The sequence below is a fragment of the Sus scrofa genome, chromosome 1 (genome assembly GCF_000003025.6).
Source record: "Sus scrofa isolate TJ Tabasco breed Duroc chromosome 1, Sscrofa11.1, whole genome shotgun sequence".
Taxonomy (NCBI): Eukaryota; Metazoa; Chordata; class Mammalia; order Artiodactyla; family Suidae; genus Sus; species Sus scrofa.
In genome coordinates, this window is record NC_010443.5 from 266,926,700 (window position 1) to 266,950,792 (window position 24,093).

Consider the following 24,093-nt stretch of genomic DNA (forward strand, 5'->3'; position numbering starts at 1 on the left):
CTCTCAGAACAAGCACCGTTTGGTATTGACCAACTTCTGGGATCTTATCACTTCTGAAATACACTGACATTTTTTTTTCCCCTGACTATAAAGGATATATATGTTCATTATTAAAATGTTTAAAAATCCTGTTGGCCTTTCTCCTTAAGAAAGAAACAGGAGTTCAAACAAATCTAACTAGGAACCATGAGGTTGGGGTTTGATCCCTGGCCTCGCTCAGTGGGTTAGGGATCCGGCGTTGCCGTGAGCAGTGCTGTGGATCACAGACAAGTTTCAGATCTGGTGTTGCTGTGGCTGTGGCGCAGGCTGGCAGCTGTAGCTCCCGTTGGACCCCTGCCCTGGGAACCTCCATATGCCATGGGTGCGCCCCTGAAAAGACAAAAAAAAAAAAAAAAAAGAAAGAAACAGATTATTTTTTATTTTGCCTTTTTCCAGCTTTATTGAGGTATATCACACTGTGTAAGTTTAAGGTGTAAAACATGATGATTTCATAGACGTATATATTGTGCAGTGATTGCAATAGCACATTCATCACCTTATGGTTGGCATTTGTGTGTGTGTGTGTGTGTGTGTGTGTGTGGTGAGAACTTGTAAGGTCTGCTCTCATCTTTCTAGTATAGAGTATAGTCCGGTTAACTATAGTCACCATACTGTATGTTAAATCCCTAGGACTTACTCATCTTGCAGCTGGATGTTTGAACCCTTTGACCTTCTTCACCCATCCTCCCACCCTGCCCCTGCCAGCCACCAATTCACTCTCTGTTTCTATGCGTTCAGTTGTTTTTTTTTTTTTAGATTCTACCTGTAGATGAGCTCATGTAGTGTTTGACTTTCTCTGTCTGACTTACTTCCCTGAGCTCGATAGTCTCAGGATTCATCCATATTGCCACAGATGGTAGGATTTCCTTCTTTTTGATGGCTGAATAATATTCCATTTTACATATCTGTATCTATGTCTGTCTCACACTTTCTTTATCCCTTCGTCCATTAAGGACACTTAGGTTTTTCTCACATCTTGGCTGTTATAATGCTGCAGTGAGCATAGGAGTGCAGATCTTTCTGAGATCCTGTTTTTATATCTTTGGGATATATATCCGGAAGTAGGATTGCTGGTAGTTCTGTTTTTAATTTTCTCAGGAACCTCTCTACTGTTTCCCAAGGGAACCATGATTTTTATTGGCCTGGCGACATGGGCAGCCTCAGACCGTGACTGACAAAGCCAGTGTCCTTGCCTCCCTTACAGTTAGTCAAGTGACCCATTTTTGGTTCATGGGATCATATAGCCTATATGCGTCCATCTTCCTAAATACACTAAAATATGGATACACAGATGGTCCCTGACTTCATGATGGTTCAGTTACAATTTTTCAACTTTACAGTGGTGCAGACGTGACCCGCATTCAGTAGGAACTGTACTTTGAATTTTGAATTTTGCTCTTTTCTTGGGCTAGTGATGTGCATAGGAAGAATGCTCTCTTGTGATGCTGGGCAATGGCAGGGAGGTCACAAGGATAAAGCCCAGCATACTTGCAACCATTCTATAACCATACAACCATTCTGTTGTTCACTTTTGATATAGTATTTAATAAATTACAGGAGCTATTCAACACTTTACTGGAAAATGGGCTTGGAGTTAGAGGATGCTGCCTAATTGTAGGCTAAAGAAAGTTTTCTGGGCACTTTAAAGTAGTCTGGACTAAGCTTTGATGTTTGGTGATTTTTTTTTTTTTTTTTGGTCTTTTTAGGGCTGCACTTGCAGCATATGGAGTTTCCTAGGCTAGGGGTCAAATTGGAGCTGTAGCAGCTGCACTATGCCACAGCCACAGCAACACCAGATCTGAGTCATGTCTGCATCCTACGCCACAGCTCACGGCAATGCCGAAGCCTTAACCCACTGAGTGAAGCCGGGGATCGAACCTTCGTCCTCATGGATACTAGTCAGATTCGTTTCTGCTGAGCCATGACAGGAAATCCTGGTGCTGTATTAACTGCATTTTTGACTTATGATAGTTTCAATTTATGATAGATCTATTGGGGTGTAACCCTACTGTCAGACGAGGAAGATCTGTAGTTATCCTAAAATAGGAGAGGAAAGTCTTTCCCTTCTCCCCAGATGTAGCCACTGTTAATGTTTGGTGTACATTTTTCCAAGTATTGTATGCATATACTAATACATGTAAATAAGCACAAATACATGTACAATTGTAAATAAATCATAGAATACATGCATTCTGTTCTATAACTTGATTTTTTTTTTTTTTTACTTAAAATTCCAAGGTATATTTCTGGAGTTCCCGTCATGGCTCATTGGTTAACGAATCCAACCAGGAACCATGAAGTTGCGGGTTCGATCCCTGGCCTTGCTCAGGGGGTTAAAGATCCGAGGTTGCCATGAGCTGTGGTGTAGGTCACAGATGCGGCTCAGATCCTGAGTTGCTGTAGCTGTGGCTGTGGCCGGCGGCTACAGCTCTGATTCAGACCCCTAGCCTGGGAACCTCCATATGCCGCGGGAACAGCCCAATACAATGGCAAAAAGACAAAAAAAAAAAAAAAAAAAAGGAAATTCCAAGGTGTCTTTCTATGTCAGTACTGCTTCTTTTTAAACAACTTAATCTTCCATTGCTAGACATTTAGGATTATCCAATATTTTCTCATTATAAGCAATGCTGAAATAATTATCCTTGTACATACATCTGTGTACACTTGCCTGATTGTTTAGTGTGGATACTTATTACACGTTGGCAGATGGTATGCACATATTCAGTGTGGACACACCTATCTATTAAATACATGTTTATTGAGAGGCTAGGATGTGTGGTACATGTATGCTTGATGAATAGATACTTCTGTGGAGCTTTTAGTGTAGGGGGTAGACTAACAGTTGAACCGGTAAATAAACAGTAAATAGTGCCAAATTGTGATAATGAGTGATAAGCAGGAAATGAACTGATGTGGTATGAAAACACTGGGGACCTACTTAAATAGATGACCAGTGAAGGCCTCCAAGGAGGTGACATTTGAGCTGAGAGTTTAAGGATGAGAAGAGCACAGGGCCTGTAAACATGGGAAGTAGGAATTCTCTAGTTGAAATCCCCCGGAGAAGAAAGAGCTTTGATGTTTCAGGGTATAAAAGGAAACCAGTGTGGCTGGAACAGCTGAGAAGAGGATGGAGGGTCAAGCAAGGTCTAGACAGCATGGGATCTTGTAGGTCATGTTGGAGCATTTGAATTTTATTTTATTTTGTGGAAAGTCATTGGAGGACTTTAAGCGAAGGAGTGACTTGCACTTATTATTATTATAATTAAATGATCATTGGTTGCTATTTTCCATTGTTGGGATGGAGGCAAAGCCAGGAGATCAGTAAGGAAATTATTAAAGTTGTCTAGGCAAGATATGTGTTTTGGAGAGGGATATTAGGAATACACAAATAGATCAGTAGATAGAAACAAGCATTTACAAGTAGGGAACTTATACTAAGGGCCCGCAATTTTACTTACCGAAATTTTGCATTATATTTTATAGTCATTATTATGAATAATGGTCTTATAATGATAAATATATTATTATTCATTTTCAAATATTTCCTGAATATTACCCCATATTTATTTATCAGGAAAAGTTTTAAAATAATTTTGTCATGTTCCCCCCAAATCATATTGGTTCTTTGATTTGGATTCCACTAAATTTATAAATTGAGTTGAGGAAATATCACCCCTTTGCAGTGTTGAGATTTCCTGCCCAGGGATTTTTTTATGTTTTTCCTTTAACTTAGGACTTAGGTCCTTGGGTAAGATTTTTATAGTTTTGTTTTGTTTTGTTTCGATAGGCATTGCCATTTCTTGTTAATAAGTTTATGCCTAGGTATTTTGTAGAATTCATTGCTACTGGCATATAATCTTTTTTTAAAAAAGCCTTACTTTCTAAATGGAAATCACAACTATTTAGTATTGTATTTAGGGGATCTTATAAGTAATATTTCTCTTTCTGTTCTGAATTTGGAAAAAACTGACCCATAGGCCCAGGAGACAGGAGATAAAAGTACTACCTTCATTACTGATAAAGTTGACTAGAAAATGTAGCTTTCGATTTGTAGCCAAGTGAGCTTGCTCTGTCTCTCCCTGAATTGGATAGATTTATCTCTATAGAAGCAGGTAGCGCTGGACAAATAGTATCTCTCTGCTCTAGAAACAGGTCCACTGACCACATGATGGAGAACACGTGAAAATATTTGCTGTTTACAGTCAGCCAAAGCCAAAAAGAACTCAGAAACATCTGTTCTTGTCCAATTCCTTCTCCAGAACTTAATCATATAAGTCATTCATTGTCCCCTGCAGTAGAGAGAGGCCATGAGTCTTTTTTCTGGTGGAAGTCCCTCTGTGTGGAAAGAGGCTTTTTCCCTTAACATTTAGGAAAGCCATTGATTTTTGTTTTTATCTTGTAACTAGCCACTTTACCAAAGTCTCTAAGCTTTTTATTTTATTTATTTTTCAGCTGCACCTGCAGTATATGGAAATTCCAAGGCCAGGGATCAAACCAGCATGACAGCTGCAACCTGAGCCACAGCAGTGATGATGCCAGATCCTTAACCCACTGTACCACCAGGAAACTTCTCTAAGCTTTTTAGTTGATTCTGTCCAATTTTTATTTTTAGGTATGCATTTATGTCATGAACAAATAATGACTGTTTTGTCTCTTCCTTTCCATTATTTGTATTTATTTATTTTTCTTATCTTATTGCATTGGCTTTAGTTTGTAGCAGTTGTAACAGGCATTCTTGTTTTGTTTCTGACTTAAATGAGAATCATCTTTAGTGTTTCATTTTTAAATATGTTTGTTGAAGTCTTATGATAAATGAACTTCATCAAGTTTTAATTTTCTTCCTACTTTATTGAGTTGGTATCAAAGTTATCAAATATTTTTAAAGTGTCTCTCCTGTTAATAATATCCTGTGATGTATTTTTCTTTAACAGTGAGGTGAATTAAAAACAAACCAACAATGCAGTGAATTTACAAACTCCCCAGTGTTGAATTATTTTTGCACTTTTGGAATAAATCTTGCTTGATTATGATGGATTTTGACTTGCTTTACAGCAAATTGGATTCAAGTTGCCAAAATTTTATTTATCCGTTTTGTAACTACCATATACTTATGTGGGTTGATTTATAAGAACAATAATTCACATGTTAGAGATTGACTGGTGAACTATGAAGATGTGGTCCTGGTTCAGATGAGTTTGGGAAATGCCAGATTAATCAGGTTTCTTTACTCTTGGACTTCACAGAGACCTTAATATAGTGATACTTATTGTGATCCTCCAAAAATTAGACTGTAAATGGCATTCAGCATTTTCTTAAGTTATTTGACTGCTACAGAACCTCTTTTTCAAAAAAAAAAAAAAAAAAAAAACCGTATTAAATTCTCTGTGGATTAGTGTTCTGTAATTGATCTATTTCTCCTTTTTGGTGTTATCTCTTGTCAGATTTGGTATCAGAGTTATGCTAAACTTGAGGAGTGAAATGGAAAAGTTTCTGTTATTGCTGTGCAACAGTTTAAATACCATCGGGATTATCTGTCCCTTAAAGGTTTGATAGAACTTGCCTGTAAAATCATCTGGATCAGTGGCAGTTTTGAGTGATACAGATGCTTGGAATGGACACACTAGCAAGGCTTCCCCACTGGACATTTTACCCAACAGCCACTTCTTCCTGGCACTCTTTACTTTAGGAACAAACAGCTATTTCAGAAAAGTCTAGAATATGTGAAAATTAGATTTGATGCATTAGCGAACTGATGCTGATCAGTCCTGCATGGTCCTCAGCTGTAAATACTCCAGCCTCCTGAACAGAATTCTTTCAGACAGCATGCTGGCCTCTGCCTGGGGGTGTCTGGCTGGGCTGTGTAGGGCATTTTTAGTTAAGGGTGCACAGTCTGCTCCCACCTGTCACGGTAGCCACTCTGAGGGTCAAGCTCTGGATCCCTCTCCTCATCCAGCTCCATTTTATCGTCGGGCTTGTACCTTTTCCTAAGTACTCTAGGGCTCTAGGTCTGCTTAAACTTCTTGTAGATGCTTCCCGGAGACCAGCCCCTTATTCCTGGCTCTAGACCTCTGTGGGTAGATCATTGGAGCAGCATAAGGGGGAGGCAGGAATTGCTAGGTGATTGGAGTCAATTTGAGAGGCCTGGTGTGAGCAGCGGGGACTGGGGCCAGGCTAAGCTTGCGTTGGGTCAGCTGGGCCAGTGGGGTTTCCCTAATTGGAGTGAGCTGAGCTGAAGGATTGGCCTGGGGTTCAGTAAAGCTTAGGAGAGCTGGGTGACCCTGCAAGACGCTGTGTGTGTGTGTGGTTAGCCCAGGCGCTGAGAGGCCTCAGGGATCGAAGGCTGTGCTGAAGGACTGGTCTAGGATACAGTGAGGCCTAGGAGAGCCCGGGAGTCCGCAGGTCCCTGGAAGAGCAACTTGGGGGAGGGGGGAGTTGGGGCCCAGGCTCCGAGACGCCCGAGGTCCTGGGGGGCTGGGCTGGGCTAGAGGCCGCCTGCGGACTCGGAGAGGCCGGTTCGTCAGCGCCTGGGCCCTGCCCGGGGCTAACGGGCCGGGCCGTGGGGGAGGCGGGGTGCCCGCCGGGGCGGCGGCGCGGGCTCCGGACGCGAGGGCTCCCGCTCCCTCCTCCCGCCCGAGCCAGCCGCGGGCGCCCGGCGCCTCCCCCGGAGCCAGCGCCAGAGCTGGGAGGCCCGGAGCCGGGCCCGCCGCCGCCGCCGCCGCCGCGGCCCGCGGAGGGAGCCGCTGCTGCCGTTGTCGCCGCCGCCGCCAGGCCGCGCCCCGCCCCTGCCGCCGCCGCCGCCGCCGCGCAGCCGCCGCTACCCGGTGAGGCTCGCGCTCGAGCTGCGGCGCCGGCCCCGCCGCCTGGGCCCCGGGCCCGGCCCCTTCCGCGCCGCCCGGGCGATGAGAAGCTGCTTCTGCGTGAGACGGAGCCGGGACCCGCCGCCGCCGCAGCCGCCGCCGCCGCCACCACCCCAGCGGGGAACAGTTAAGTGAGGCCGGGCGAGCCGGGTGCCGCGGAGGCTCGGCCGAACCAGCCCTGCAGCTCCGGCAGGCGGGCGGGCGGGCGGGCGCGGGCCCCGGGCCGAGGGGCGGGCGGGCGGGCGGAGCCGGGCCGCGCCGAGGCCTGCGGGCTCCGTGCCCGGCCGGCTGCAGGGACAGGCCTGGCGGCCTCTGCGCGGCCCTGCGCGCACCGCGGCTTCCAGTCCCGGGTTTGGCCTTGTGGCCCGCTGGCGAGGGAGCTCGGGGACCGGGGTGCGAGCAGCGCCCCCCAGGCTGGGGCAGGTGCGGCCCTCCAAGAGCCAGGTCGGCCCTGGTGAGAGCTGAGGCAGCCCACCTGTGCAGCGGCACGGTGGCCACCTGCACAGACCTGGACAGTCGTTTCACTGGCCCAGGCCGGGGTCCAGCTCCCTCTGGTCACGTGGCTGCCGAGCTGATTGCACCTGAGCCTCGGGCGTGATCTGGGGTGCGGCCTCATCTGTGACTTGAGCAGAGCAGAGAAGACATCTAAACTCCAGGGCACCTGTCTGCAAGGTGAGGTGCCGGCCAGGGCACCCAAGACCCAGAGTACCCATCCTCGAAGGATGGTGTTGGTGTTGAAGAGCGCCCCACGGGGACTCCAGCACAAGCGAGGCTCAGGGCGGAGGCTAAGTGAAGAAGACCCATGAGCATCTTTGTTCTCTTTGTTACCAACGCACAACTCTTCCTAAATCATCAGCCTTTCTGACCATTAAAAATACGCCCCGTCTATTCCCTGCCCCTCAGCAGTCTATTCAGCAAGGCGCAGGGGGGCCACAGGAGGGCAAAAGGCAAATGGCTGTTGCCCCTTCTCTGCTCCCCGCCCCCACCCAGGAACCAGCCCCCACTCAGATTTCTGCCACAAAGCAGACAGCAGGCCAGAGTCTCTTTAGGGGCCTTTGTCTCCAGTGGTTCCTTCTCAGTATAATCTCATTGTACATTTCTCGACAGCTGGCTGGATCTCATCTCCTTTTAACAGGGCAAGAAAATCTTATCAGCTGCACCAGAAAAGCCTTAGAAAAGTTGGGAGATAAGCTTTGTGGAAGCCTAGACTAACTCAAAAACTCAGGGTACTCAGAAGGTTAGTTACAGGAGACAGGTGACACCTTTCTTGCTCACAGGAAATTGATCCAGGTATTTCAAGATATTGTGCCATGCATAGAATATTTAAATGGGGCCTCTGAGAGATGGGGCTTCACAGGGGGACGAAGACCCATGTGTAGCAGTTGACATAGCAGTCACTGGCTCATTTGAGCCTGGAATCATCTTCTCTAGCCACGTTTTTTATTCCTTCCTTTTATCTTTTAGGCCACACTCCTGATTTATACTGCAGGTGTTTTCCCTGCCCTGATTCCCTCCTGCTGGTGGGCTTTCCTCCCTTCTGGCTGGAATAGTGCCCCATGATTAAATGCAAGAGCTTTAGATAGACTTTAGCTTAAGCCTTGGCTTTACTACTTATCATGTGTTCTTGGACAAATTAGTGAACTTTTCTGAGCCTCAGTTTCCTCATGTGTAGGGTGAGGCTAACGATAATAGCTCCTAAGAGTATGGTGAGGAGTCAATGAAATATTCCAAGAGAAGTGGCTGAGCACCATGCCTGCCACAGGGCAAGTGGTCAATAAAAATTAGTGTTTATAATTAAGTGTTTGTTAGTTGGCTAATCAGAAGAGTAGATTCATTTTTTTTTTAAAGAATGTCTTTGCTTTTTTTTTTTTTTTTTTCTTTGTCTTTATAGGGCGACACCTACGGCACATGGAGGTTCCCAGGCTAGGGTCTAATCAGAGCTGCAGGTGCCAGCCTACGCCACAGCCACAGCAACGTGGGAGGGATCCCAGCGGAGTCTGGGACCTACACCACAGCTCACGGCAACGCCGGATCCTTAACCCACTGAGCGAGGCCAGGGATCGAACCTGCAACCTCATGGTTCCTAGTCGGATTCGTTAACCCCTGAGCCACGACGGGAACTCCCAAGAATGTCTTCCTGTTTGTGGTTATTATTTAGCTCTTCTCAGGGCCACAGGCAGGAATGGTAGAGTAGAAAGAACACTGGGCTTGGAATCTGTTTACCTCCTGGAAGCCAGGTGACCCTAGGCAAGTCGTGGAGCTTTGGGCCTTTCTGAATCTCCATTTCCTTATTTGTAAAAGTGGCCTAAGCATGAAACCTACACCATAAGGCTGGATGAGCTAAGGTATGTAAATGCGTGTGACACTGTAGAGGGTGCGGGGGGGCGTGGGGTCAGGAGGAATTTCCTCACTAAATTTAATTGGGATCCAGAGGCAGTCCCTGGTTTTGTGGGTCTGCTCTTTTGACAATTTGTTATTGGGGGGGCAGGGTTGCTGTGGGGAAAGGAATGCCAGAGTGTCTTGCATTTGTACATTTTATGAAACAATACAGCCATGTGAAAACGTCTCTTTGTTGCCCCTCGGGGCCTTGGAAGGGGTGCGTGGGGGCTGAAGGTTAACCTTTACCAATTCAATGGCACATTTACTTCTGGGGCATCAGAATCCAAGTGTCCTGGGCCCTTCCGTCTTAGCAGGTTGGAAGTGTGCCGTGCTTCTTGCTCAAAGAGCCACATCGTTGCCACACTGGGAGGTAATGATGGTGCTGGAGTCAAGCATGGGGAGTGTCAGAGGTGCTGCTATGATGATGAAGATAACAAATGACTATATGGCTGGATGTGGTGGGCTGAGAACACTGTATTTAGTGGCTGCGGTTGAGTGAGCAGAGTCTCGTTTTCTCGTTGGGTTGTGGGAGGGAAGGCCTGGGTTCCTTGAATGAGCTGCCTCTTCCCAGGCTGTTCTCGCTCTCTCTGCAGCCCTGCCTGGTCAACACTTCACAGGCCCCCACTGGCTCTCCTTGGCCTCCTGCTTGCTGGGCCACCGTTGGGAATTGTGGTTTTCCTGAGTCGTCTGCACCGTTGGCAGTGGGGTTGCCTACATTAGATTTCTCCTCCCCATCTGCTTGGGAGGCAGGGTGTGCTTGTCGGGGACATCCTGTGGGCAGGCGCTGGTTTACTTGACAGGCTTCTGGCCAGGTGCAGAGCTTGTCCAGGCTGCAGTTTGAGAGACCCAGGGGCCTGGAGCCTGGGGCACATACTTGAAATGTACAGCTTGTACTTCCCTGCAGGCTGGAGGGCCATCTTGCTGGGCCCTAGCGGCTAGAATCAGAATCGACAAGGGATCGTTCCAAACACACACACACACACACACACACACACACACACACACACACACACACACACACACCTTTTGTTTCCGAATAGATACTGATCAGCACAGCAGAATCTTCAAAAGAATATCCTTTGATCCTTCAGGAGAGAGAAATAAATGAATTCTTAACAAGCTAAATATCCCTAGGATGTTTATTAAAATGCACATCCCAGGGCCTCAAACACAGACTTTGAATCAGAGTATCTGGGAAATGGGCCCCAGGATCTGCATGTTTAACAAGAATCTTGGGTCGTATTTATACTTACTGAAATTTGAGAACCACAATTGTAGATGCTTTTTTTATTTCATATTTTTAATTTTTTGTCTTTTTAGGGCTGCACCCACAGCATATGGAGATTCCCAGGCTAGGAGTCAAATCAGAGGTGCAGCCGCTGGCCTACACCACAGCCATAGCAACCCGGGATCTGAGCCACATCTGCCACCTACGCCACAGCTCACGGCAACATCGGATCCTTAACCCACTGAGCGAGGCCAGGGATTGAACCTGCATCCTCGTGGATACTAGTCAGATTTGTTTCCACTGAGCCACGATGGGAACTTCTTTTTTAAATTATTTTATTTATTTATTTATTTATTTATTTATTTTGGTAGATGCTTTTAAAAAAAAATGTGAAATATACAGAACATAAAATTTACCATCCTAATCATTTTTAAGTGTATGCCTGTTAGTGGCTTTAAGTACCTTCGTGATGTTACGTAACTAATCTCCACAACTTTTTCATCTGGCAAAACTAAAACTCTGTAGAGCTGACACTTGAACAGCCAGGTCCACTTATACGTGGATTATTTTCAGTAGTAACTACTACTGTACTGTACCGCCTGTGGCTGGTCAAATCCCCACATGTAGAACCACAGATTCAGAGGAGCCCCAAATTTGGGTTTGGAGTTTCAGCTGCTTGGAGGGTTGGCACTCCTACCGCCTGTGTTGTCCAAGGGTCAGCTGTCCTCATGAAACGACTCCCCTCTCCCCCTCCCCCAGCCTGCGGCAACCACCATTCTACTTTGTGAACGTGACTAAGTACCTCATAGAAATGGAGTCATAACAGTATTTGTGTTTTTGTGACCACCTTGTTTCTCTCGGCATCATGTCTTGAGGGTTCATCCACACTGTAGCATGGGTCAGAATTCCCTTCCTTTTAAAGACTGAATAATACTCCAGTGTGTTATGTGCCACATTTTGTGTATCCATTTGTCTGCCTGTGGACTCTTGGCTTGCTTCCACCTTTTGGCTGTCATGAATGATGCATGTATATATAGATACCTCTTTGAGACCCTCTCTTCAGTTCTTTTAGGTATATGCCCCAAAGTGGAATTGCCAGATCATATGGTGATTCTGTTTTTAATTTTTTGAGGAATCGCTGTACTGTTTTCCATAGCGGCTCTATTTCCACTTCCACCAGTAGTACACCAGGTTTCCAGTTTTTCCACATCCTCACTGTTGTGGTCCATGCACGTGGGTGGAAAAAGAATTTTCCAGCGTAGCCAGGAGAAGAGAAAGAAGAGTTTGTTGAGATGAGAGATGCTGCTAAAACAGTGGGATGACTTCCTGATAATGGGGGAGAGCCGACATGAGTGCACGGTTGCTCAGAGACAAAGGAGAGAGGGAGGTCCTCCCAAACAGCTGTTGACCTGCTGATGGGTTGAGGGCAGATGGAGTCTTCTCATGCACTTGCTGGTTGGTTGGGGGTGTATATTGCCCCTATAGGGGTGGGGTGAGGAGTGGGCCGCAAACCTTTCCTAATGGGGGCGGGAAGGAGTAGGCCAGGCTGCTCAAAGCAGGGGAGGTGGCATCACAATGAGATGGGTGGGGCAGTGAAAAGGGTCTGGTAATTTTTGTCTTGGCCGGAGGCTTTGCGTTCAGTCTCCTCGAAGGGGCCTTGAAGTCCAGCACTCACCCGTACTAGATTTTTGTTTTTTAGTAGTAGCCACTCCTAATGAGTATGAGATGATATCTCATTGGTTTGCATTTCCCTAATGAGTAATGATAATTGAACATCTTTTCAGATGTTCATTGGCCATTTGTGTATCACCTCTGGAAAAATGTCTGTTTAGGTCCTTTCTCTGTTTTTTTTTTTTTTTTCATTGAGTTAGGTGCTTTTTATTAACTGCTGAGTTGTAGGAGTTCTTTGTAGACTTGGGTTTTAATCTTTTATCAGATATGTGATTTACAAATATTGTCTCTCGTTCTTTTGGATGTCTCTTTCACTCTGTTGATTGTGTCCATTGATGGAAGTTCTACAGGTTCTTTATATGCACTAAAACCCTGTAAGGAAAATATGATCCACCATTCCAGTTTGAGCGGCATCGGTGCTATAGTGGTGAGCACAGCTGCCTTCCAATTTGTTAGGAGTGGAAACGTAGGCCCAGATCAGTTGACTTGCCTGGGGTCACACAGCTGTGTGGTCTCTCACTCGAGCCCTGGTCCCCCTGGGTACAGAGCCTGCACGTTTTTCATTCCTCTGCCTTACCTCCCATTCCTCCCCAGAGCTGGTAGCCTGAAGAGGCCCCCTGGGGTCTGCAGGAAGCTGCTGTGGCCTGAGAAGCATTCGGTTACAGGAGAGGAAACAGGAACAGGAGACTTGGGATTCTCTTCCTTCCGACCCCTGGGCTCCTTCCTGCAAAGGCTCATCACTCCTTAGACCTTGGAAACAGCAGAGAAGTGCAGGCAGGTTTTTAGCAGTTTTGTTTGTTTGTTTGTTTAAGCATTTCATAAGCTCGTTTCAGACAAGCCTATCTGCTGCTCCCAGCTCCGCTGGCTGTTGCTGCCATGTCTTCTGCCTGCAGCGCTTGCTTGCCGTACTCCACACCCTCTGTCTTCCAGGAGGGCCTGCTTGAGAGGCAGCTCTTCTCCCACACCTCTCTGACTCCCCAGCAGGAGAAAGGGTCCCCTCATTCGCAGTCCCTTTCTTTTGGAGATTTCCTCCAGCCTGTGAGCCCCGTGGGTGGGAGCCAGTGGTAGCCTGTTCGTTGCGGGGTTGCCCAGCATGGTGGTATTGCGCCTGGCCTGTTCATTAGCCAGTCTCTGCCCCAGCCCAGACCCGTTAGATCAGAACCTGGGGGTTGGAATGGGCAGCTGTAGTTCTTACAGACCCTTAGTGAGGTTTTTGTGCAGCCAGCCTGGAGACCCAGTGGCCTCAGCCAGGTCCCCATCCAGCCTCCTCGAGCAGAGTCACACTCACTTCTGGAAATGCCTGGACTGCTACAGTGCCACCTTCCTTCCTTTGTAGGCGGCCAAGCCCTAGAATTGAATTGTGGTGTTTGTCCTGGGCAGGGCTTCAGTGACCCCCAGTGTGACACTGTCACTGGAAGGGGACTGACAGGTCTGCTCTCACCATTGCCCCTGCTGCTTTATGGTCCCTCCTTAATCCAAGGAAACACGGGCAGTTTGAAGAGGAGGACAGGGACTTCACTCGTCTGTCTTTCCTTCCTTCCATCCGTTTATCTATCCATAATCCCTTTATTGAGTACTCACTGTGGGCTCAGCCCTGTGGTGGACATGACACCTTCGAACAGCTCATGTTCTGCCAGGAAAGTATTATAACCTTCTGAGAGGCAAGACTGTGTTTGTGTCGGTGTGTGTGCCTGCGTCCATGTGTGTGTGCGAATAAGACCATGACCTCGCACAACGTCAGTATTCTCAGTGACCACACCTGTCTGGCGAATGGGAGATGTGTCCCAGATTTCAAACGGTGGGGTAGGTGGGGAACTGGGTGCTCTTGGGCAACCTGGGCTGGGGAGGGAGAGACTTATTCTGAGGCTGTTCCAGCCGTGGATGATGACCTTCCGGTTCCTTCCTTCCTTCTTTCATTCCTCAAACATCTCATGAGGACCTGCTGCTTTGTACCGAACATTTGGACTATGGACTGGATGTTTCACCATCACTTGGATCTGGTTTGCAATGCAGCTTCTCAGGCCCCTTCCGAGACCTACTGGATCAGTACCTCTGGGGGTGGGTTTAAGACTCGTTTTAACAAATTCTCAAGGTGACTCAGGCATGCTAGAGTTTGAGAACTCCTCCAGAAAGTTGGGGTTTCCATCTTCATCATCGCTTGATGCTCAGCATGAAGGCTGTCTGTAAGCATTTGTGGGCTGATGACAGGTCCTGCTGGGTACGGGGGATGTGGGAGATGCTTCAGGGGGAGGATGGCAAGGTCAGCCCGGTCTGACGAACTATGGGCCGTGTGGGTGACAATAGCAAGCAGGGTACTAGAGTCGTACTCTGAGTCTCAGGAGAAAAGTCCAGGCCTCGGAGGTATTTTGGAAGTCCTCGGATCACAGCTAGAATGATTATAGGACCAAGTGTATGAAAAGAAACTTTGAGGGTCCAGATGAAAGTCAGAGAGTGGGTGGTATCTTCTGACCTGAAGCCAAGTGGTCTGATGATTCTGGCCTTGGTGCCCATTTGTCCCACGTTGAGGTGACATATTAGCATTTTTACTCTGCAGACACTGTGGTCATCAAGCCAAGGCTGTGACTATTTTATGTCATTGAACATGAAGAGAACATTGCTGTTGGAGCCTCCTGGGATGGGGTCGTTTGCAGGCCATCTGCCTTCTGTGGGGGTCCTCCTTCTTTCTTCTCTCTAGGGGACACTAAGACCCGATGGGCATAGGGCGCAAGTTGGGGTGGGGCTCCAGTGAACAGGAGCACACCTGCTCCTCCCCAGTACCAGGTTCCCAGGTTTTGCAGAGTTGGGCCTGTAAGCCTGTAAGGGCAGGCCTTTGGCCACGGCAGTGCTGTAGAACTTGATGCAGATTTATTTTTGGAACGTGAATTCTGGGATCTGGCATTGCACTGTATGGGCTGCAGCAACCCAAACCCAAGGCCCACCTCACATGGTTTATGAAAAATCTGTTTGGAAAGCAAATGGTTAATATCGATCTAAGCATAAGACTGACGGAACGGATGCGGTGTACACCAGATTCTCTTAGTAACACAGACCTTTACTAGAAAAAGGAAGTGCTCACCATTGTTAGTTCCCTAGCTGGAAAATTCTTTGTGATCTAGAAGGGCTTAGGAAAATATTGGTTTTAGTTCCCCAGTATCTTAACAGCCTTCCCAGCAGCCTGTGGCCTGTTGCTACCAGATCATACTACACAGCATTTGTCAGAATGATTTGATTTCTGACTGGCCACTAGATAAGCGGTCTAGACCAAAGTACAGGAGGCGCCAGGATGCTATCCTGAGGTTCCACAGCGGACACCTTTCAGCCTGTGTGCACGGTCCCCCACAGGCAGCTCCAGGAGCCGGCTGGCCATTTGCTGGGGTGCTACATGGACCCTGGCCTCAGCTTGCTGTCTCCTGAGGAGGTGGGTCTCTGCACCACGGCTGCAGGAGGTGGCCGGGTTTGTGTATTTGTGTGTGTTGTGGGTGCACTGGTGAAGCCTGGCCACCGACTCCCTCCCCTGTCTCTCTGTCCCTGCTTAAGATTTGTAATATGGGGCAACAGAGGAGGGCATGGCTTCCTGCAGCCGTGGTACCACTGCTGCCAGTGGGAAACAGGCAAAAAGCTGTTTCCATAGCCTCAGCTTTTACCAGGGGACAGTTGGTCTCGGTGGAGGCCCTGCTCCTCTACCCACAGCGAGTGAAATATTTATCCATTTCCCCAGCCCTACAAGCGGGTAGATGTGGGCAGACAGTTTATGTCTTTTGTGCCCTTGACTTTGGATTTCAAACCATCTGATCACAAGTTCGTCCTTCTGTAGGGACTTAATTAACCCACTGGTTTTGTCATTTCAATTACAGTAGCCCAGTTTAACTCCCCCTCTCCCCCCTTTGAAATTACTCTCCGCAAAAGTTGTGCGCAAGTCATGCCTTCAGCCCTGGTGGGCAGCACCGTGCTTCTGAGCCCGCCTTCCTTCCTCTCCGGGGCTCCTGCTGCATCTCCTTTGAAGGCAGGCAGGGCCCCCCTGCCCCGGGGAAGTTGTTGTCACCCCTCCTCAAAGTGCTTTAGACTCCTCAGCTGCACCCCCACCCTGCCGCTGGAAGGGCCTCCATGGAGAGAGGTCTGAGCTCTGTTAGTTGGGTTTTGATTTCAGTACAGGAGTTGATAAAGTGAGATAAACCCCAGGCTCACAGGGCCGGGGAAATTAAACAGAGATGATATCAAAGTTCCCCTGAGTTTTCAGCTGTGATACAGTAGCTTAGTTTTCTCCCAGACTGGGGCCGGGAGGCACGCCTTTGATTCTGAAACAATGTTCAGCATCAGTTAAGCCCAGCACTGCTGACTTTTAGGGATTAAGCACACTGTTGTAGTAATTCTTTGATCAGCTACAAGGGAGCAGTGTGCTGTCTGTATGAAGGGGCTTTATAGTTAAAGTTCATTTCTCTGTGAACCTGGGATGACAGCATTGGCGAGGTGCTGCAGTGCTGGCAGCTGGGTCCTCCCCCAGGCACTTTGTGCAGCATTGCAGGCACACGCAGGAAGGTTTCCTCTTACCCAGCGTTGCTGGATACAACTCGTTGAGCATGGCATGGGCAAAGTCCTCCCAGCTTGGAAAACTCACCTCCCCCAACCGACCCCATCTAGTCCCAGTATGTACCCCCGCCCCACACACACTGTCTCTCTCCTCCACCTTGCAGAGAAATCCTCTCTGGGCAGACACAGGCACGGCAGCCCCCAGCCTTGGAAATGATCTGAGTGAGGCTGGCTGCACCCTCGGGGGAGAGGTTGGGATACAGAATGGGCCCAGATGACCTGCAAGGTTATGTTAGGAGGACTAGCTCAAGGTCAGTGTGGCCACTGTACTCTCCCCAGGAGGGCAGACGTGACTCCCAGGTGCTGTGAGCAGCTTCCTTCCTTACCTGGTGTTTACGGAGCCCCAACTTAGCGTCCTGTTGGCTCAACCCTATCGTTCTCAGAAATCGCAACATCCACGAGATGTCCTCTAACATACTGGCTCAGACTTTTGGCTTCTTCTGTGGAGACCCTCCTTGCAGCTGCATCTGGGATCGTAGGAGTTTTCCCAAATTGTGGCCCCTCCTCAGTTGGCCCTGTGACTTCCAGTCAGTAACGGAGCCCCAGAGTGCTGTGGATCGTGGTGCTCCCACCGTGCCACGTGTCAACCTGTTCCCTCCTGCACAGGGCTCCCATCTCTCTCATTAGGCCTAAATTCTCCTCCGTCCGACACAAACATGGCCTTAGCTCATTTTTATTGTTGTAAATTATTGATGAGGGAAGTGTTGAATCTTGAAACTGAGGTGCGAGGAAAATTAATCTCATGTTACTTTTATCTTTCTGTACTTTTCTCCCCATTGCTTCACTTACTGGGCTACAGCTGGAGAAAGAAGAGCGTTGGTGTTTAAAAATCTAATTTGTTAAAACTGCTTTCTTGATTAGATGTGGGACGGGAAGTTGGTCTCTCTCTGCCCAGTGTTACGGAAAGCAGAGCAGACTGGGAAAGGAGGGCCAGTGCCCTCTGGCCCTGCTGTCCATCGGATCTTGGTGTCTGAGAAGTCTGGGCTTCTGTGTTCTCTCCTTTAAAATGGGGATGACACGCCCCAACCACCTCCTAGGTTTGGTGTGAGCATTGATTGAGAAGCAGCCCAAGAAAGAATTTTGAGAATTGCGGAGCACTGTTCAAATGCAGGGAGTGTGGTGGTGCGTTCTGTGTGTAGCTAGGATTTGGAGACAGAGGTGGATGTGGGGCGAGGAGTTGCTGAGGTTGCAACCAGTTGTTGCAAGTAGGCCTTGGTATTTTCTGCTTTAGCCCAGCATCAGCTCTTGTCAGACAGGTTAATGTTGTTCTTAAAACACCCTGCTCCAGGCTGGCCTCGCCGGGCAGGTTTGCTCTGCAGGCCTGCATTAATGGCCTCGTATCCTCTTGCAGAGGCTCGGCCCGTGACCCCGGGTGGCCGAGCGCTCAGCGGTGCCATCCCTTCTGGCTCGAGGCTCCGCACAGCCCGGGAAACGTGGAGTGCTAGTTAATAAATGGCCTTTTGTTAGGAAGGTCAATTGAAGTGACGGCAGAGACGCTGTTAAAAGTAATTTGCAGTCAGAAAATATGTAATTCAGGGCAAGCTGCTTTGAGTGATTGCCTCTGCCATGGATATCTTGGGCGTTTCTCATTAAAAGCTTCCTTTGCTGTTGGTGGTGCTTCCTCCGCCACCGAGCCCCGCGCGGCGAGGAGTCATTTGTCTGTATTTCACAAAGGCTGCTGGATCCCCAGGGTACGGTCACTGAGGGGGAGGAAAGAGGGAGGCGTGCATCCGTGATGCTCCGTGCTAATGCTCTGCCCGCCGCATCCTCCAGCCTGCAGGCTGGGCTGCGACCAGCCACGCGGGCCAGGCCGCTGGCTCCTTTGTCTGCTGGGCCGGAGGCCGCCCGCAGCCATCTTGGCGCCCGCGGCTGGGCTGCCCCCGGTGCATTGTGGGAGCAGCCGTGTCTCTTTAAGAGGCCGCTCAGCCTCCCGCACCTGGTGGCGAGCTGTCGCTGCAGCTGCAGAAGGGCCCTTGTCGTCAGTACCTCGCGGAGGGTATTGTGACCTGAGGCCGTGATGCTCCCAGCAAATAAAATGTTTCTTATTTATTCCCATGCTCGCTTCTTCTCTTTCCGATATCAGCGGCAGTACTATCTTAAAAAACAAAAAACTTTACCTCTCATGTTCTTTATTAGATTCACAGCATGGTATTTTAGCACTGGCAGAATTCGTACATTCTGTTAATGAGTTGTTAATTGCGAGGCATTTTGGTACCCAACAGCAGGTACCAATATTTTGCAGACTGCCGCAGTGTTACGTCCATGTTACCGATACTACGGGCTTTTCCCAGTGAAGTACGTTTTGATCAGTGTTTGCTTTGGATTAGACTGGTGCAGATACTTAATTCTAAACCTTCCTTACTGGGGGCATGCATGCTATTCATTCGATAAATATTTACTTAGTGCCCACTGCCTGCAGGAAGCACCAAGCCTACCTGGTAAATGAAATGCGAACATAGAAGATAATGCGGTGGTGCAGAGTGGCTTCCTACCCCCCCCCCCCCCCCCCGACTTATAGAAGCTTATTTTCAGTAAAATTAAGTAAAGCATAACTTAGTTGGGCTTTTGTCATAATCAGAAGCTGAGAATGTAGCTGCTGCCCTGCCAGGTGCTTCCTAGCCTTGATGGGAGGCTTGGCTCCCTTGCACTGACCAGTCTGTTTCCTGGAGCCTTTTGTGGGTTCCAGGGGACACCGATTACATGGTGACTTGCATACAGCATTCTGTTGTTTGTATCTAGGAGGCTGCGGTCATTTCTAATAGCCTTTGCCTTTTCTGATTCTGTGCTGAGAACTAAGAATGTTCCTCCTGCCTCCCTAGTTAGGTGGGGTGTTCGGTTTGCTTTAGAAGCAGTAACCAGCCTTAAGAGATCTGGCAGACCTACAGCCAGTGGAATTTAATTGCTGCAGAAGGAGGTGGAATTTAACTTGATCTTTTCCACTGCTTGTCCTTTTAAAAGCACTAAAAGTCATTTACATAAGGTGTTACCTTTTTTATTCGTTTTCTGGTGCACTGCCACTCGAGCTGCCCAGACCCAGTGCTCTCTATATTCTGCTTGTCTCCTCTGGTCACATCAAGAGGCAGTCAGCAGCAGAATAATAATTTCATTCCCCTCCCTCTCTCCCAAAGTGCCCAACAAGAATTATGGTCATTGTTAGTGTTTAGCTTTGAGTAAGTGCCCACATGACCTGCAGGATTAAACACAACAAAGGGACCCGCCAGTCCTCTTGGGAACAGCACCAGCCATGTTTCTGGCCAGTTTACACTGGGCCTTTGTGTCCCAAACCAGCCGCTCTCTTCTGCTTTTTGTTGCGCGCCTACTGTATTCCAGGGAGCTCTCCAGGCCCTTCACTTAGGTGACCCCTTTAGTTCTCATAGCAGCTGCGTGACTGTCCATCAGTGTCCTAACCTCTTGCTTGTCCTGTCACCAGCCAGTGAGCCGTGGAGCCTGGACTCCAGTGCCATGCTTTGGCCTCCATGCCCAGAGCACTTTCTTCTGTGTGTTTGCAAACAGTCCACCCTTGGATGTGGAAAAGGCTGTGGATTTGGAAGGCTCTGCTTCCACAGGGAGATCTTTTGCAGGAGAGAGATGGGAGGCATTGTTAGATTTAGCCATGTCTGATTTGTCCTCAGAGGAGCTGCTGGCATCTGTTCTGAAGTCAGGCAGCTGGATGGGAGAGTGTTCAGAGCTAACTTGAGACGAGTAGGGGCCAAAAGGGACTTGAATTCTTGATCTGAGGGAAAGGTCAGGTGAGGCCAGGGCTCCTATTTGCCCCAAGATTCTGCTTCTGTCTGTTTGAGACTTTGTATCCTTCACTTGAAATGCTCAGTTTGAATAGCGGTGCTTTGTTTTTCCTTTTCGGAACCAGGAGCGATCCACCATGCCTGAAGTCAAAGACCTTTCGGAAGCCTTGCCAGAGACGTCCATGGATCCCATCACGGGAGTGGGAGTGGTGGCTTCTCGGAACCGAGCCCCAACAGGCTACGACGTAGTAAGTCAGGGTCCACTGATTCAACAGATAATTCTCTCCTGTGTTCAAGACCCTCTGAACCTGTGTATAAGATGTGCTTCTTCCCTCTAGGAACTTGCGCAGGGCGGGAAAGCATCACCAGTGGGAAGGCCTGGGGAGCGTCCTGGTTTGCAAGCAGAAGACCCGAGTCCATCTGGGCTGGTTCTCGGCCTTACCTGGGTCACTTGACCTCTGTGATAGTCACTTTCACTTTCTATAAAAGTAGGGGGTTGCCTTAGTTGATTTCCAAACTCATTTCTAGTTGTGACATTTCATGAAAAGAATCCAAGAGTCTGAAAGACCTTTGGTGATTGTCATAGATTGTCCTACATGTATAAATGTCATAAATGTATTGATATGCATTTACACAGCTCTTTACAGTTGATAAAGCAGCTTCCTACCCATGAACTCACTTGCCTCACGATCCCCTGGTGACAGGGAGGGCAAGTTGCTTTATCTCCATTGTGCTGAAGCTCTGAGAAGTGAAGTGGGGGCGTCCCAGTCCTTGGGAGTGGTAAAGAGGACCAGACCCCTCCCGGGTCCGGGGCTTCAACCCACCACATCGCCACAGTGCAGCAGAGGGCTCACTTTGCTTTTCAGCAGTTGTCTGTGGTGGTGGTCAGCTGCTGATGGCCGGAATGGATTATTTTGTTATTTCGGTAGATAAATTCCTATTTGGGTAGAGCTTAAAAAGGGCAGAGGACCTATTAGGAGGATTTAGTTAACAGTGACCATTGTCTTGTGTTCTGAGATTCTAATGTGGTCTTCTTTTCACTTTCCCCAGTTTGTTTGTGATGACACATTATCCTTGCTCATTGCAGGAAATGAAAATGTGCACCAAGAATACATAGGAGTCAAAGAACATGAGTCACATTAGCCAGCGCTGAAAACCTGGCCGGGTGATTAGATCAGTGCCTGGTGTCCCAGGGGTGGGAGGGCTGGGATGCCCGGTCCAGAAGAAGCCCTGAGGCCGCATTTCTCAGCCTTGCCACCACTGACACCGGGGCCAGATGATCCGATAATGGCGTGTCGCGTGTAGTGTGGGCACCGCGGGATGTTTAGCAGCCTTCCCAGCCTCTTCCCACCAGATGCCAGTAGCACCAGCCCCCGAGGTGTGACAACCAAAAATATGTCCAGACATTGCCAGATGCCCCCAGGCAGAGGGGATGGGCGGGCACAGTGGGTCCTCTTAGATGCCCCCAGGCAGAGGGGATGGGCGGGCGCAGTGGGTCCTCTTAGATGCCCCCAGGCAGAGGGGATGGGCGGGCACCATGGGTCCTCTTGAGAACACTGCAGTGCAGGGAGCATCGGCCCATGCTGAGTCCCGCGTGAGGAAGGGGACACGGGTTAAAATCCTCCACATCACTTTCCCAACTGTTCGAACGCTTATAAACATATTAAAAGTGAAAGGACGGGGGAATCTTTTTCGACAAGGATTTGAGTCTTACCCGCTGCCTGACTTCAAAGCACCGTTTGAATGTATAACTTGCCATAAAATAGAATCATTAGGTGTGGCTTTGTGCCATAAAACTCTTGGGGAAGCTAATAAAAATGTTCCCGATTTGAGAAGCCCAAGTGTCTTTTGATGAATTAGATATGAAGCAGCACGTCGTGAATCAGGGCAGGGCTCGGGGCGGGCGTCTCCAGGAGGACCAGCTCCTCCGGGGCTGCTCTCCTGGCGGGGGGACCTGGGTTTTCTTGCTGTTCCCTCTCGTGGATCTGGGTCTTTAACATTCTGCTTGTACCTTCGGGGTCATCGTGAATGCCGGGCTAGTGGGCGGCAGATGGCCTCTGATAGTCTGGTTTTCTGAAAGTCTTGGTGCATCTGACAGGAGCAGAATCTATCCCTATCATTTTCTCCTAACATCTAGCTCAGGGCAGGAGAGCGCGGTGTCAAATGAGTAAGATTAATAAGCACATTTCCTGATTAGGCCGTACCGTGCATTATCGTGAAAGGTGAGCAGGGCAAGAGGCTCCGGAGGGTCAGCCTGGCAATTACCCAGCCCCCGCACTCTGAGCTGGCGTGTCCGAGCTCCCTCTGAAAGCCCTTTCGGCGACAGAGGTGGGAGCCATCTCTTTGTACTGACCGCTGGACTCTTCCCAGAGAAGCATCTGGATCCTTCCGGGTCTGAGTGCCCGGGCAGCCGGGGGAGGGCACGGAGGGAGGAGTGGTACCCCCCCCATTCCTCTTTTCTATCCCAACCCCAGCGCAAGGTGCTCTGCAGTGGCCGGGCTGCAGATGCTCAGATGGAGCTGCAGGCCCAGGCTGAGGAGGCCCGCTGTGAACCGTGGCCGGACCTCCCTGTCACATGTGCTGCAGGATTGACCCCCCGCCCCCCATGCAGAGGGCGTCCGGTACTGTGGCTCGCAGCCCCAGGAGTTAGCACAGACCGACTGCTGCCACAGGGCTGCACAGCCACTTTAAAATGAGCAGAGGCCCTCTTGGTGCTGGAAGTAAAAGACGCCTAGTGTTTGTTTATAAAAATTTAATTTTATGACTTCTCTGCAAGTCAAGGGAAGCTTCCTGGGCTAAGGGGCTGTGGATTATTTGCTAAACTTCTCAATTTATTGTCCCTATTTCTGTAGGCCCCTCTGAAATAGCCTCCCCTTTCTATCCCTCAGCCACACTGAGACCTAGGAGTGACTGGTGATGCTGTTCCCTGGCGTCAGAGGGCGGGTGGTCTTGTGCGTCCTTGGTCCCTGGCGTGATGACTCTGTTGTAGATAGCTGGCATTGGCTGAAGTAGCACCTGCTCTTTTATCCCATGTGGATGGTCAGTTTTCAGTGAATCATGTTGCCGTAGAGGCACTTCATGCTAAAACTCCCCTGCGCAGAATTAAGCTTTGATTTCCAAGTCCCTCGAGGATGCAGCGGCAGTGTTTAAAGGCATCAAGCAGGACATCACTGGTGACCGTTGTTGGGAGTATCTCTGCGTTTTCCCAATGAAATGCATCCTACTTTTTAACCTGCATTCTTTTGCCTTTCTCAGTGAGTGTTTATACCTCAGAGACTAAAGCCACAACACTGTTTGTGAGATGACTTCTTCTTTCCAAAAAGGAAATAGCTTCCTTTGACAGTATGCTTCTTGGCATATACTTCCATAGGATAATAATATACCTTTTGGCAAAAACAAAAATCCACAACGCAGAGAAAGATTAATCAAACATTCCAGAGTGTTTTCATTTTAAGCTGTTCATTTGTCTAGGCTGGTTTTTTTGAACACCTACTGTGTGCTGTCTAGGAGCCCTGGATATAGTTAGTGGTAAGTGAACACACACACCGTTCCTGCCTTTGTGAAGCTTGTGGTCTAGACAGGGAGAAAC

The 24,093-nt window shown here is 48.8% G+C and overlaps 1 protein-coding gene across 2 annotated transcripts in view; it reads left to right on the forward strand.

The window, feature by feature from the left end:
• The window catches only part of MVB12B (multivesicular body subunit 12B), a 172,332-nt gene continuing 154,998 nt past the window's right edge, over positions 6,760-24,093 (forward strand). The window contains exons 1-2 of one of the 2 annotated variants that reach the window (XM_021068965.1): positions 6,760-7,022; positions 20,630-20,752. In XM_021068965.1, coding sequence (XP_020924624.1) covers positions 6,939-7,022; positions 20,630-20,752 — 207 coding nt within the window. In that variant the 5' untranslated portion in view covers positions 6,760-6,938. Of the gene's footprint in view, positions 7,023-12,774; positions 12,949-20,629; positions 20,753-24,093 lie in introns of those variants that run through there. The other variant, XM_021068968.1, reaches the window with a different exon arrangement.